The following is a 16,313-nucleotide window of genomic DNA, read 5'->3' as shown; positions in this document are numbered from 1 at the left end:
GAATTACTTTGAAGAACCTTTAGGCAACCTACAGAAGATTTTTCTGGGATTATTTGGTGGCCAGAATGAATTTTGATGACTTCCAGGAAAGACAAATACTGGATACAGGGAAACACAACTCATAATTTTTGTAACTGCCACATCTTGTTTGAAGCTCAGAGATATGTACTGTAGTACTGCTTTGCCACACTTGTCACTAAAAGAAGGATTACAGTGGAAATGAGAGTGCCTTCTTGGTTTTGAGGTAAGACAGAACAGGTTGGTAAAAAGAATGGCAAGTGTGTTATGCTTCCAGCATTGCATTGCTCCCTAAACTATCTCTTGGCAAGTCATGTCAAAGGCCATCTGTTACGCACTTTTCAGGGCAACTGTTTTACTCTAACGTGTTAAATGTAGTAGGAGGGCATGAGCACACAATTGGTTGTTCCTGACCAATTTCTACTTGAATCTTCGAATAGTATATTTACCAAACCTACAAGTTTTTAATTTTGAAACTATCTCCAATGTTTTTCGAAAGCTTCCATTCAGGGGTGGGATTCAAATTTTTTAACAACCAGTTCTGTGGGTGTGGCTAGGTGGGTGTGGCTAGGTAGGCGTGGAAGCCAGTCGGGTGGGCATGGCTTCTTTTTTTTTTCAGCACCCCTCTGCACTCTGTTTTTTGGCCCCCTGGGCCTCAGGAAAGCCTCCTTGGGGGGGTGCCCAGGAAGGCAAAAATGGAGCATGGGGGGCCTCTGCAGCACCACCACTCCATTTTTGGCCTCCTGGGTGTCAGAGAAGCCTCCTTGGGGGGTGCCCAGGAAGGCAAAAAATGGAGCATGGGGGGGCCTCTGCAGCACCGCCACTCCATTTTTGGCCCCCTGGGCCTCAGGGAAGCCTCCTTGGGGGTGCCCAGGAAGGCAAAAATGGAGCATGGGGGGCCTCTGCAGCACCGCCACTCCATTTTTGGCCCCTGGGCCTCAGGAAGCCTCCTTGGGGGTGCCCAGGAAGGCAAAAATGGAGCATGGGGGGCCTCTGCAGCACCGCCACTCCATTTTTGGCCTCCTGGGTGTCAGAGAAGCCTCCTTGGGGGGTGCCCAGGAAGGCAAAAAATGGAGCATGGGGGGCTCTGCAGCACCGCCACTCCATTTTTTGGCCTCCTGGGTGTCAGAGAAGCCTCCTTGGGGGGTGCCCAGGAAGGCAAAAATGGAGCATGGGGGGGCTCTGCAGCACCGCCACTCCATTTTTGGCCTCCTGGGTGTCAGAGAAGCCTCCTTGGGGGGTGCCCAGGAAGGCAAAAAATGGAGCATGGGGGGCTCTGCAGCACCGCCACTCCATTTTTGGCCTCCTGGGTGTCAGAGAAGCCTCCTTGGGGGGTGCCCAGGAAGGCAAAAAATGGAGCATGGGGGGCCTCTGCAGCACCGCCACTCCATTTTTTGGCCCCCTGGGCCTCAGGGAAGCCTCCTTGGGGGGTGCCCAGGAAGGCAAAAATGGAGCATGGGGGGCCTCTGCAGCACCGCCACTCCATTTTTGGCCTCCTGGGTGTCAGAGAAGCCTCCTGGGGGGCATTTTGTTCCCAGGAGGCTTCCCTGAGGCCCAGGAAAGGCAAAAAAATGGAGCACCCCTTTTGTCTCCTGGGCCTCAGGGAAACCTCCTGGGAGAAGCAGTAAGACAGTGAGGGGGATCCCGGCCCAGCTAATTATTGGAACAGCTGATCATCGGAAGGAAAAAAAAAAGAAATACCGTAAGGAGTGATTGGGTGGGGGAGAACCAGTCAGCAATGTCATGCATGCGCAATAAGGACTGACTAGACGGGGAGGGGAAAGGCAGGTGGAGAGGGGCCAGCCAGGGGCACGATTTGCCAGTTCTCCGAACTGCAGAATCGTAACAAGCGGTTCTATAGAACTGGTCTGAATTGGTAGAATCCCACCCCTGCTTACATTAAAATACTATTAATCTAGGGCAAGGTTTCTGGTTTAAAGATAAATTATTGGGGGTAGGGGGGGCAGAGAGGGAGAGCTACCTAATATATCAGTATAATATAGCTATTCTTTAGAGAGTTATGTCAAGACTGATTTCTTACTTCCTAAATCTTTCCAGGAGCACCACTTATTCATTGGGCAATGTTCTCTCATTTTTCTTCCCAGTACTGCAATTACTAGAATATAAGATTCAAACAAATACTTTGCAGCTCCCTTTGCCCCATACATTTTGGAGCAATTGTCTCTAACCTTGAGTTTGAAATGATAGAAGCAGGAGTGAAAGTTAGAAATCCCTTTTCCAAGCTAGTTCTTGAACTTCCTTCCATACATGTTGATTGTGGTTTAAATTTAATTAGAACTCTTGTTATACACATAACTAGTATTGTTGGGCTGTTGGACTATCTTCATTGTGTAACTTTATTAGTTTTATAAGTTGCAGGGAAGCTGGTCACGTAGAAAGTCTTCAAGCATGTTACATTAGGCAGGCCAAAGCAATTTGGCAGTTCCGTTTCAATCTTTTGTGCCATCTCAAAAATGAGTTTAACATGTTTCACAAGTGGTTTGCAGGGGTGAGTTGGGCCTTCTGTGTTTTGGCATTGCTTAGCAATGTAACATCATGCAAATGATAATTTTCTGCTTGAGATTAAAAACAGTGAATTATGATGCAGAAGGAAAAAGTTGCCCTGCTGTTAAAAATGCAGAAAACAGTCAGTATAGCATACATGGGTGATGATTATCTTCTGGTATGACTTTTCATAGAAATAAATGGTTAGAGTTGAACTTTTGTAGGCTGGCTCTGACCACCATCAGCTAAAATCCTCATCATAACTGGAAGCATTATTGTGTATGGGAGAGGGGGAATGAAACAACTTTAACAGAGGTGCCAATGGACAAATCACTCATCGGTCAATGGCTAGCTCCATAGCCTGTAAGCAAAGAGTGATGCATAACTTATAGGGAAATAGAAGAACAAATAGATCATCATCATGGTAACATGGATTAGATGAGCCAACACTGTTCACAATGATAACATAACAAGTAGACAAGTGTACTGTGGCATTCTCTGTCTTCAGGCATTAAAATATAAAAAGTGGATAAAATTGCATTAGTGACTTCATTGTCTCTACTTTCCTGTTCTCAATTCATTTTGCCCTTATATAAAATCTAATTCTGCAGTCAGTGTTACTTACAAACATGACATGAGCTAATCTAAAGATGTTCTTAATATCATAATATCATGCAAGGCAGCTACTAAAATAAATTCCTAAGGGGGGAAAAGCAATCTTGTTACTTTGTACACAATGGAATTAGGCCCCAAATCTGTGTTGGTCAGACAATGCTGACTAGCTCTTGAGCTGCAGTTTAGTGTTAGTGTTTTTCACTATACTTCTTCTTACTTTCTCACATAAAGTGGCCCTTTGAACAGTCCTTAATTTGATGGACTCAGCCACGGCTGTGCAAAATATACACAAAGCCACAGCCACTACTTGAGAATCAAAGTGCCACACGGATATCAAATAACAAGAACCTACATTTGCTTAAGTCAGCCTTGCCCAACACAGCATTAGCAAGATTTCTGAGCTACAAATCCCTTAATTCCCAAAAAGTAGGATAAGAGCCATGTGAGCTTGCAGTCCAATATATTTGGAGGAATTTAACTGAGGAAGGCTGACTTAGACAATTTATGCTCCACAAGCATTCAAGTGCTAGGATCAATGCTTTCACAGTCTAGTCTAACATATTTGACAACATGCTAGAACTCACCTTCTAACATCAAAGACAATAAAGGGAATCGGCTGCATACTTTTCATACTTTCATTGAGATCAAGAATTATCTCAAAATATATTACTATCCTGTCTTCCACAATACACTTTCGGAAGCCAGTCTACATTTGAGCAACCAGGAGACCCTATTCAATGCTACTGCTAACTACATATTTGGGTACCAGTGTTCAGATGGAAATTAAGAAAAGCAGAAACACTTGGACCCAGTGGGTTGGCCATAAATGGAGACAAAATTCTGTGAACATGGAGTAAGTGGAAGTGCACAATGTCAAGTTTAGGCCCCTGCTTGTAGAGCCGTACCTGGTATCCCTGACAAAGTTGCTCAATATGCCAATACTGCATACAACCACAACACAATTGACTAATCAGTGATCAAAGGCAACCTTCTCAGCTTGCCAATCGTTTCACTGGTATTAAATAATGTGCTACAAGCAGCTGCCTGGGATGACTATGTCTTTAGGCCATTTCTGTGAATGAGAAAGTTTCTGTCAGTAGAGTTGGGGTTTTTATATGCAAAAGAGCAAAATACATCAAAGAACATACAAACTACTTCATGTCTTCAACCAAATGTTTTAGTCTGTTGACTTTAAGTTAGGATTTTAGCCTAAATTTGATGGTCACTATACAAAGAAAGGTTTTATGGATTTTTGGGGCGGCGGATATTTATGTTCATGTTTTTATATATATTAATTGCTAACAATTTAGAAACTTTAAAAAAAGTCAGTCACTCTAATGAGCTAAAGAAAAAAAGTAACTGACTGATTACAGTTGCAAGATCTAATACTGAGCCTGGAAGATGAGTGACCATGGTAGGCATTGAGTAGAAAACCAATTATCATTTTTGAAGTCAGTAACTACTTAAGAATTCAAAAGTCACTGGTGTTCTGCTTTAGAAAATGTACCACTCGGTGGTCATTTAGAAGATGCTTCTCCTTTTTCTAACTTTTTCTAGTCTGGGTAGAAATGTTTCTGGGAAGCTTTGATCCCAGCCGCCCCTCCCCCCCCCCCCCAAAAGCAATTCCTTTCAGAATAAATTTTAGGCACATTTTAGAAAATTGCTGTCTTGAAAATATCAGCACTTTTTGCAGAATTAGTTCATGAAAAATTGCAATTCAGAACAGCTTCGGTTATACATGCAGAGCTGTATATGTAGGGCTTTGGGGTATTGAGTACATTTTGTGCCTGGATTTCAATACAATCCATACCTCACCAAAGCCATAGATGTAAGCAGAGCTATTTGCAACTAACCTGAAATATTATTGTGGAAAAAGAAATCATTCGGAGTGAATGATAAGTAAGTTTTCCAGTGTTTTTGCCTCTAATCCCAGAAGGTGTTCCCATGCTTCAGACTACATTGCTATTTTTTGATCTCATATGCTAGTTTTGAGTTGCTGATGCTGAAATGACAAAAGTACATTGCCTAATCACAAGGAACTAGAGCATATGTGGGAACAGCAACAAATCTTTCACTGCAGTTCCTAACAACTTGCTTGGACTGCAATTTTCCATATTCTGGGCCAAGTCTATTTAAGTAGCTGCATTGGTCTGTCATCTTGGTACTGTGCTGACTTTAGCTGGAGTTGGTGGTCCCGATGAAGAGCGATAAATGCACGTCGGAGAAGTTGGAGATAGTTTAACAGGACTCATGGGTTCTGAGGTCTGCAGTTTCCACATCAACTCTTCGTTTGTCCTGCTCAGCCTCTTTTTTTCCTTGCTTTCCTTCTCAACATATTCTTGGAGGTTAGCATTTTCTTCAGATAACTGTCTGGAGAAGGTGACAAGTCAACATCAAACTTTACTTTCATAATGATCAGATGCTCACCTTACATGTTTGTGTTCTAATCAGCCTATCCTCTTTCTAACTGCCTTCCTGCCATTGCTTTCATCCAAGAAAAATAACCACAGACCATTTCAAATTGACAACAGTTCATATTACAGTGCTTTCATGGTTTGATATAAAGTAGATCAATCCCTCATCCTACACTTCACATTTGGTTGACTTATGCATCCTGGATTCTTGATTACTGTCCCACTCAGTGACTTCCAGGTATGAACAAGTCATCACAAACAGGTCAGGAAGAACACTGTTGTCATCCACCCGCCCTTCAACAAATACAATATTTTTCCTAAAGAGTTTTTTTCCTCCAATGATAAAAAAAAATCATCATAATCATTTTCAAGTGTAGAGAAGTCCAGCAACAGGCCTATATATAAATTAGACCTGAACAATTTTATACTATGCATTTAGAAACAACTGCTGGGATATTTATAAGAGACACACTATAGTCAGTTCCAAAGTATGTGACTTTGAATGTAAAAAGTATCTGGATAAGGCCCCTAGTTATAAAGACCTTAGGTGGTAGATTAGTCTGAGACAATCAGTGCCAACTGAATGTATATTGCTATGATAGATGACTAAGTGATTTGACTCAGCAGAACATAGCATCATCATTTCATAATGCCGAACAGCCAGAAAAATTAATGCCACCTCAACTTACAGATGTTGATTTATGCTGGCTATTGCCAGATCTACACAGAAAATTGTACAGAATATATAGAAAATTGGGAAACAGCTTTTAAAGCAGCTGTGTGGCTGACATCTACAAATATGCATCTACATTAAACAGATGAAGAGAGGAGCTTAGATGTATACAGGTTTTGAAACACCTCTTTCAAGTAGCATAGCTATAGTTTTGTAGCTCAGTGGTCGCCAACTGGTGGGCTGCGGCCCACTGGTGATCCATGAGAAAATTTTGGTGGGCCGCAGAGAAATGTCCCCCCCAAAGCAATTAATCCAGGTTGTGCGGGAACACGAGGCTGCACTGCCCACCCATTGGCCCCCACCCTTCAGTCGAGCGCAAACTGCTGGCCAGGACGAGGTAATGGTGCTGTTGCAGGCAAGAGGGGGCTGGCAGCAAAGGCGGGCTGAAGTGGTGATGGAGATGGCTGGAAGGTGCAGGAGCACCACGCTACTTGCATTTGCATGGCACTCCCACACCTTCCAGCTCACCTCTTCTGGCCTGGGCTCTTCCTCGATGTCCGTAGGCTGTAGGGATGGCCCGGGGCAGGAAAAATACTGGATGCTGGTGGTGGGAGGGGGCAGAGTGGACAAGTCTGTGCTCACCATCCAGTTCAGAGGTCCGGAATGGGGCACTGGCATCGACGTCAGTTTTCTCATCCCTCTCGGCGCTCTGCTCTGCTGCCCCCCATCACTGCCCGGAGAAGGCACAGGAAAAGTGAGCAGAAACATAGCTCTCGCCGGGGTGAAAGAGCTGCGATTGAGGAAGGCACAGGCAAGAGAAGACGGAAGCTGCTGCCTTGGAAAAGCGCCGCTTTCTGTTGTCTGCGCCTTCCCCAATCTTCGCTCTTTCGCCCTAGCAAGAGCTATTTTTCTGCTCACTTTCTTTCCCCAGGGAGCAATGGCTGGGAGTGTGGGGAGAGGGCAGCAGAGACATCAGGGCTGCTCTCCCCCCTCAGGAAGCCAGGCCTGGAGGAACGCAAAGAATTGCGGGCGAGCGCCAGAAAAATGCATGTTGGAAATGCCAACACATATTTCCAGCGCTCTCTCCTCTGTCCTGAAGTAGGATTGAGTGCGGAGAAGGGAGCAGGGGGAAGGGTAGGAGGGAAGGAGGGAAGGAGAAGCCCGGCTGGCTTTCCTTTGGCATGGGGTGGGGTGGGGAAGACCAAATGCCCAGACCAAAAGAGCGCCGAGGAAGACAGGTTCCTACTATCCAGCCTGTTTGTGCAGGTGAGAGCTTGAGCTTTTCTGGGCTCGACACCCCCCTCCTTCAGCCTCCACATAGGGAAGGGACCCTTCTCTGCTTGGAAGTGGTGGGAGAAACCTGGAGCTTAGCCTCGGGGAGTCCTCTTCTGGTGTGGAGGCCGAAGAGGGGGGGGGGGTTGCCTGGTTATTAGGAGCCCGTCTTCCTCTGCGCTTCCAGTCCAGCCCTCCTTTCCTCCCCCAATTCCAGGCAGCCACACCTGGCAAAGGAGGGAGAGGTTTCCTCTGACTTGGGGGAGATATGAAATGACAGGAGACCAGATTGGGGGAGGCCTCTGTTTTTCTTCCATTTGAGGGGAGCTGGTTCCTCCCCGTCCAGATCTTTCCAGCTGGATGAGAGAGGCCCCTCCTTTCCCTTCGTTCTGCCCCACAGTTATGATTAGCATTTACGATTTTGTTATAATCAAATAAGCATTTTTATATTTTGATATATATATGTATATGTATATATGTTTTCTTAAGTTTTCATGAGTGTATGGTATGGTATTCAGCTTTGTTCGGGTATTTTCCCATATCATTATAGTTGTGCTTTTAAAGTTGTAGCAATGTTGCAGCAGAATCTCATCTGCCATCATCTGGCTTGTGTATTGGGTTCGTCTGTGTGTCAGGCTTTCACAGAACAGAAACGGTTGCGAAAGCCTGACACACAGACAAACCCAATACACAAGCCAGATGATGGCAGATGAGATTCTGCCGAGATGTCGCTTCATACATACATACATATATACATACATACATACATACATAGATATACATATAAAATTAATTTTATATTAAATTTATATTTAATATATTTTTATATTAAATATATTATCTTTTTTTAAAGAAAATGTATTAGTTGTCCTCAGGATTTAAAGTATGAGTTTGGTGGTCCCTGAGGTCCAAAAGGTTGGCGACCCCTGAGATAGCTGATAAATAAGGAAGTTTGTGACCCAATAAATGTATACATGATTCTTGAAAATGTTTGTTTCTTACAACAAACTGCTCACCTGCATTTTGTTTCATAACAAAATGAGAGTTATTCATTATTTTTTTAAAGTCTTGCTTATTTTGCTTCTACTCCTTCAAAGGAAAGAGTTGATGAAATTTTCTGCCAAGGACTCAAGGAACAATGTGGTTAGACAAGCATCCTTAACATTGGTGCAACAATGGACAATGATGTTTTAAATCATATGGATACATAAAGAAAAGCAAAGGTCAACAACCTCACTTCAGCAAGGCATTTCTGACTCATGTATTATCACTCACTATTGGGAAGTGAATTTATGAAATGTCACTAGGGTCAAATAAGCATTCAAAGAATTCATGGATGTTGTAATTTGAATCAAGCAATCTTTGATTCACAGTTCAGTCTTGTAGAGTACAATCCTGTAAATATTTACTTGGGAAGCTGGAGAATTTTATTTTGTCTTCATTTTTTTTTAAAATGAATGTTTTCCATTCCCATTTCTTGCACCCTTCCATGGATCAGAATACTGTATACTTCAAGCAAGACACATACATAGAAAATAGCAATAGCACTTAGACTTATATACCGCTTTATAGTGCTTTTACAGCTCTAAGTACTTTACAGAGTCAGCATATTGCCCCCAACAATTTGGCTCCTCATTTTACCACCTCGGAAGGATGGAAGGCTGAGTCAACCTTGAGCCTAGTGAGATTCAATCTGCCAAATTACAGACAGCTGGCTGCAGCAGAAGTAGCTTGCAGTACTGCACTCTAACCACCGAGGCTCTTACATTTTATAAATTGTAAACCATGGAGGTACGCCAAATGCACATTTTACAGAAAAAATGCAAGCTAAGTTCTAATTTTCAGTGCATTTATCAACGGGAAAAAACTATGACCAAACACATGTGAGATTGATACCTTCATACCGATTTGTAAATAATTCCTGCTGAATCCATATACAATAGCAGCCCTAACCAGCATGGCATGAACTCTCAATCTATAGAATAATGTTCATATTCTTCCAATACTCTGATTCTCTTGAGCAATAGCAGAAAAGTGAACATAAAAAAGACATAATTAAATCCACTGATAGTTGCCTTTATCCTCTTACTCTATAGAAAATATTTCAACTGACCTTGTCATCACAGTGTTGTGATCAATCCTGACTTTGAAGTCTTCATTTTGTTGTTGTAGTACTTGAATTTTTTCTTCTAGAATTAAGTTCTTTTCTGCCTAAAGAGATAGGCAGACTGTTATATTTACCACAAGCATGGGTGTCTGTGAGGGGTGGGACTGGAGGAATGATGAAAGTATTTTGACAATATGATGCAACTCTGAGCTTTTCTACAATAATATTGTAACAAAGCACACATCCATAAGGGGGAAATCCTGCATAGAGTTTTGTTATTCTGAGAAATTCTATGGATTCCTCTGAATCCAAGCAACTTGTACTGGAGACTTTCTCCAAAAGATTATGATATAAAAATTATCCCACAGGTCATTTCCACCCAGATCTGAATTAAACCCCACATACATTCACCTCTGGAATCCAATAATTTGAAAATTAGGATCACTGCAACCACATGTAATATGCAGCCAAGACAGACAAAAATTTCTAAGAACTTGTCACAAGCAATTCTATGTTAGTTGCTGATCAAACGTTGTCATTGGACACAATTTTGAGCCAGCCAAAGAGAATGTGAGTGAAGTTATAAAAAATGCAGAACACACTGATTGGAAATGGTGAGAGCTATACGCCACTGCATATGCGGGTATCTAATTGAGCAAGATTGTTCTGATAGATAAGCAACAACATACTAATCTGTGCTTTTTAATCACTCTTCAAGTTTTTCATAAACAGTCAGAAATAGCAGCAAATGAGACCTCACCAGCTTTTCTAGCTCCATGATCCTCTTTTCTTGTTGATGAATGAGTACATTCTTCATTTCCAGAATCTGCTTTAGGCTCTTCATATCTTTTTCTAAGTGCTGATATGGAGCCAGGGCAATCTAAAAGAATGAAGAACAATATGAGAAGCAGCACTGCTAGATCACCCAGGACAGGGGCTTTTTTGCTCAGTACTATAAAAATAATACAAATTGAACTAGTACGATTCGGTCCTGATTTAATTAAATTGGCAATTTGAATACAAATTGATTAAAGTAAACAGCAAAATGTTGTTTGATGCAGCTGAACTGACTGAAGCTTCTCTGAGGTTTAATCAGGGGAAAAATCATTTAGAAGATATGAAGGGAAGATTCAGAATGCTTGCACCTGCTTCATATTTTGGCAAGATGGAATGAAAACAGCAGGGACAGTAGACTTATTTGTAGACGTTAAACCAGAAAGTTGCAGTCTTACAGCTTCAAAGATTTCAGCATAATAATTTTCTGAAATATTTTCCCTTTTAAAGTGGAATTGGGGGTGAGGACAGGACAGCACAGCAGTCTTCAATTTGTATAGCAAAAAACATTTAAAGAAGTTTGTTGAACTAATACAAAAATGTCCTGGTTTCCGGTTTGTCGGCTTCGCGGCGGTAGGGATTCGCGGCTGCGCGATCCCTGCCGCGCTAGCCGTTTTGGGGCTTCGACCGGACGGGTGCGGAGCAAGGCTGCCCTGCAGGGGTAGCTGAAGGTAAGGGGATCCGGAGGAAGGGTTTGGGGTGTTGCAGACCCCCTCCCTGGCCGGCAGAACCCCTGTTACCAGGGCAGTGCAGCGGCGGTCCGTAATGGCCGCCACAAAGAAGTTGACAGCCGGGCAAGTATGCGCAGGAGGAAGAAGAGAAAGTTATTGAAAGTAAAAGTTCTTCTTGGTCGACCCAGGGCTTTGAGATTTATTTAATTTAATTCCTGGAAAAGATGGTTTTCTGATGATTTCTTCCACAAGAGAAAAAAAAGCGGCTGTTTTGAGGTGCTGAAGGGAAAGTTTACTCTCCTCCCGACGGAATTAAGCCGGAAGGGAGAGGATAAAGAAAATATATAAATTTGGATCTTGTTGGAGGAGATGCCTTGAAGACTTGAGGACAGAAATACAATCTTAATAAGGCTTTAAAATATAGACTTGGATTCTTTTTTTTTTTTGTTTGATACCACCCTGGAAGAGGAAGGGGGAATTTTGGCTTGCTTGGATTTATTGAGGATTGTGGATTTTGGGATTGTTTTGCCTTTCTCTCGGAATATTTGGTTGGTGTAAGAAGAAAGAGGAATAAAGAAAAGAAAAGACTTATTTATAATGGCTTTCCTTTTGAAGACCTGAGGGATGAATATGAGCAAACAAAAGCAATCTGCAAAGATGGCATGGAAAAAGCTTTTCTATTTCTAGAAATGGCGCTGGTCAATTACCAACAGACAATGGAACAGATGGAAATGGAAGAAGAACAACAAGGAAGAGACGAAGACGCCATCTTCATTGAATTCCAAAACTTATCTAAGGAAGAAGGAAGGAAGAGAGCAAGGAAAATGAAGGACTTAAGATCTAAAAAACATTTGAGAAAGAGAAAAATATGATGCAAAGTAAATATAATGATAACAAACAAGAGAAAAAGGAATGCAACAGAGAAGGGATCCCAGCAAGGCAGAGGTTAGAAGAAGAAGGGGGGTAGGAAGATTTGGTGGGGAAGAAAAGAAAGGGGAAAAGGCGGAGAAAAGCCTCAAAGGTGTCCTATGTCAACTTCAAAATATTGAAACGCTGTTTAAAAACTAAGTCTTTATTTTTCAACTTGCCTCTCAGGTGGTCTAGGTTTGGCATGACAATTAAGAATGCCCACGGATGTGTCTCTGAACCTTATCTGCATAGGGTTATGCAGATTTGCTGCTTTTTATTACTGGGATATGTGGGGTGTCATAACTAGTTGGCAGGCTTGGCTTTACCCATAATTTCAGTGAGGTGCCAGCTAGGTAGAAGACATTTGTAAAGCCTGGATAATTCTGGACAGACTTAATTATGTCAAGACTATGTCTTGTTGGCAATACTATATATTCATTATTTACTTAGCAGAAATACCATGAGATACAGTGCCATAGTGATTTGCAGACCATATAAAAATAACCTCCATAGTTATTTAAAACTAGAAAATATTTGGGCCAGCATTCATCTGGCCACCAGCTACTCACTATTGATAGACTTAAATCTGACTCTTTCATGCAGAATTTATAAAATGTATGTTACTGCTCAGCTTTAAACCCAGACTTAGTGCTAGGAGATGAGTGCAACTGCCATTCGTGTTGACGGAACCAGCAAAGAAGCGTAGGTTTCCACCAGCATAAGACAGAAGAAAGTGAACGTTTTGCGTCTGCGCATCAGAAAGAAGTGGAAAGCCGAGAAAGTGATTGAAGGACAAAGCAATCTAAGCCTTGTTACCCAATCGCAAAAATGATCTAAAAGCCAAATTGAAATGATACAATTATTTAGCCAGTTTATGTCAATATCAGACAGCCCACTGGACCAACAACATCTCACCACATGCTCCACCACAACACTAAAGAAAGTCATTGAAGGGCCACTGACTCCGAAAGTACTCTAATTTTATTTGCAGCTTCCTAGTCTGTTGTGGTTAGCCGGCTGTAGGTGTAGATGGCTGAGGAGAGCGAGGACTCTGATGAGGGGCCAGGACCATCAGGGAGTGGACTGCTGCCTTCAGAGATTGTGGGGGCTGGCAGCAGTGATGAGGAGATTCCCGAGGAGCCTGTGCCAAGTGCATGTGCACGAAGGATTACTTGGAGGAAAGAACAATTACAGCAGCACAGGCGACTCGGGAGTAAGCCAGGTTTGAAAAAGCGTTCTTTGCAGACAGCAAAGAAGCTCTGAAACTCAACTGGTGGACATCTTAGTTCGTGTTTGGAGAATTTTATAAATTAGTTCTTATCTCTGGGTTTTTGGCAGCCTTGACAAAAAAACTTGGCAAGGCTCTTTCCTGTCGGAGCTAATTAGTGGAAAGCAGCCTTCAGAACAGAATTCATTATTAAACTTTAAAAGGTGGGGGCTGCTGCCTTTGTCTGTGTTTGCTCTTTGGGAACCTGGCCGGGTCAGAACATAGCCCCTCTGAACTCTCTCTCAGAGAAGGAGGTCACACCTTTACCCTTTGGGGGTTTTCTATTTTATAGGGAAAGAGGATCAATTGTTACCTCTTTTAATAGCTTCTTTCCCCCAATATTTGGCTTAAGAGGCAAATTAATGCCTAAAACATCTGCAAGTCCTTCAGGTTTAAGACAAAACCCAAGAACTTGAGTGAGCATTTATTTCCACTCTAACCACACAAATGATGTTATACCACCCTCCGTATTCTATGAGGAACAGAAGCAAAGCACAAAGATAAAGTCTTACTAATGGGTTACCTACCTCCTTGATAGCTGCACTAAATTAAAGTAAGTGACTTAGGCACTGAAAGAGAGATTTATTTTTTTAAGGAAGGAAAGTAAAGGCAAGTAGAAGTGAAATGTCCTTGGTGATTTCTGAGCTTGGTTGTTTTCTTGTAGATCAGGGGTGTCAAACTCGCAACGTCACCGTGTCATCACAGGATGTATCACAACTTTTCCCCCCTTTGCTAAACCAGGCATGGACATGGCCAGCGCGTGACGCATCCAACCCACAGGCTGTGAGTTTGACACACCTGTGGCAGATGTTTCTTACAGACTTGCTGATGATGTCAATGATGATACCTTGTTTGGGTAATGAAACATCTGCAAGAAAAACAACTGAGCTCAGAGAGCAGCAAGGACATCTCATGTCAGTCCTGAGCTACAAATATTTTCATTTGAAAGTGGAAGGTGTCATGCCCCTGGTGGAGACTGACTCTGAGGGAGAGGAGGAACAGCCAACAGGGAGTGGAGGGGTGGCTCTGGAGGTTGTGGAGGAGGCTGGGAAAGGGCAGAGGGTGGCTGAGCAGTCAGAGGAGGACCCAGGCCCATCCCATATCCATCCTAAGGCACACAGGGAGGAGAGGATAAGGGAGAGACATGGTCTCCTCAGGAGGAAAGGGCCTTGATCCTCTTCATGGGCTGCAGATGTGAGAACTGCATAAGAGTTTGGACCTGCGTTCTGGCAAGTGCTGGAGACAAAGTGTGTTTTATTTTGGTTTGAGGTTATCTTGGTTGGCGTCCTGCCAACAGACTGTGCCTTGTTATCTCCTTGAATTTGGCAAATACTTCTCCTGTTCCGTTGTGGAAATTTCATCATTGTAGTTTGTTTGGCCTTTATTTTCACCCCTATCTGCACATTAAATTTGGACTGTATTGCTTTCTTTTGAAGACTATTTTTGAGTACGTTTTATCTCCAACTGAGAATTATTGAAGAGTGGGGCAAAGTTGGAGGCATTAAAGGACATTTATTTACATTTTGGATTTTGCTACCTTTGTGTTACACTCTGGGTCATCACAGAAGGTTTTTTTTGGTCTTGCATGTAGATGCTATGGCTAAAGGCATTTTGAAGAGGAAAACAGCATTTCTTTGTTTAGAGATGGGCTTGCTAAGTGATCTAGTGTAGGCTGCAAGGAAGATGCTTTAAAACATATTGAGTTGTTACAACAGAGTATTCAAAACTTCTTCAAAACATAGATTTCTATAACTTTATTCATTGACATTGAGGCTAGATTTCCATCAGTAGGCCCTTTAGTCTGGATCACTATTCCTCTTGTCATGTCACTGAATAAGAAGAGCACCTGTATTTTTCAGTTAGACTGAATAATGTACAAACACATATTGATTACCTCTAGTTGTTCTTCAGTGTTTTTCTTCAATGCCTCTTCAAATCGTTTTGCCTTGTCCTTTAGAGACTGGCTTTGAAAAGTAAGTGTATCTACCTGGTCCTGTAAATGATATTAAACACAATCACTTCTCAATGATGATCTAATTCACTTCTGGGCAAGCATTTTAGACAATTATTCTGGGGAAGAAAAAGTAATTGTTTTAAGTAAAACCCAAGATTGGTAGCATAGAGCCTCAAGGCAAACCTGTCAGACATGAGCTACTAATTAATGTTGAGAAAGTGCCCTACTGGCTCCTGCAATTAAGGGGAGAAGAGAAGAGGAGAAAAGGAGAGTCTTCTCCCCTGCAGGGATGAGCCTGAGCTTTATGGCCATTTTCCCTCACTGTTTTGATTACATAAAATATCCCTTCCTTAAGTGAAAGGAGAGTTGGTGGTTGACATGGAGGGGCCAACTGAAGAAGGATGGGACTGAGCTGTAGAAACAGCACAGGCACTTCCTCCCTCATTTCTACATTCTTCTGTCTGTAAATCTTACTCCTCTGGTATAACTCTTCTTTTATTTATTTATTTTATTTATTTGTCAATTGCTTACAAGATAATAGGTATAAGTAAAAACATAGTTATGAATACATGGATACATATAAGAAAAATAAAAAATATATATAAAAGAAACAATAGGACAGGGACGGTAGGCAGGTTGGTGCGCTTAGGAAAGGGGTGAGGTCAATAGTAGACAGTCTAAGGTTAAAGTTTTTGGGGTTTGGGGAAGAAAGCAGAGTCAGGTAGAGTATTCCAGACATTGACCACTCTGTTGCTGAAGTCGTATTTCCTGCAATCAAGTTTGGTGCGGTTAACCTTGAGTTTGTATTTATTGTTTGCTCTAGTGTTCTTACGGTTGAAGCTGAAGTATTCATTGACAGGTAGGACATTGCAATGTATGATTTTATAGACTATACTTAGATCGGACCGAAGGCGGCATAGTTCTAGGTTTTCTAGGTCTAGAATTTTGAGTCTGGTGGCATAAGATATTCTGCAACGAGTAGAGGAGTGGCGAACTCTTCTTGTGAAATATTTCTGGACTTTCTCAACTGTGTTAATATCAGATACGTAATGTGGTTTCTTGTGGCCTGCATGA

General features: G+C 42.2%; 1 protein-coding gene across 2 annotated transcripts in view; it reads right to left on the bottom strand.

The window, feature by feature from the left end:
- Positions 1-1,642: 1,642 nt before the first annotated feature.
- Positions 1,643-16,313, bottom strand: part of MTUS2 (microtubule associated scaffold protein 2) — a 331,241-nt gene continuing 316,570 nt past the window's right edge. For both annotated transcript variants that reach the window (XM_087966329.1, XM_087966330.1), the window contains 4 exons: positions 15,180-15,278; positions 10,365-10,484; positions 9,611-9,708; positions 1,643-5,508 (listed from right to left, as the gene is read on the bottom strand). In XM_087966329.1, the coding sequence (XP_087822455.1) occupies positions 5,292-5,508; positions 9,611-9,708; positions 10,365-10,484; positions 15,180-15,278 (534 nt within the window). In that variant the 3' untranslated portion in view covers positions 1,643-5,291. The remainder of the gene's footprint in view (positions 5,509-9,610; positions 9,709-10,364; positions 10,485-15,179; positions 15,279-16,313) is intronic.

This window comes from Notechis scutatus, chromosome 5, assembly GCF_049901735.1.
Source record: "Notechis scutatus isolate UNSWTSFEM ecotype Mainland chromosome 5, rNotScu1.2, whole genome shotgun sequence".
NCBI classification, from domain to species: domain Eukaryota; kingdom Metazoa; phylum Chordata; class Lepidosauria; order Squamata; family Elapidae; genus Notechis; species Notechis scutatus.
This window is presented reverse-complemented; position numbering and strand designations above follow the sequence as displayed.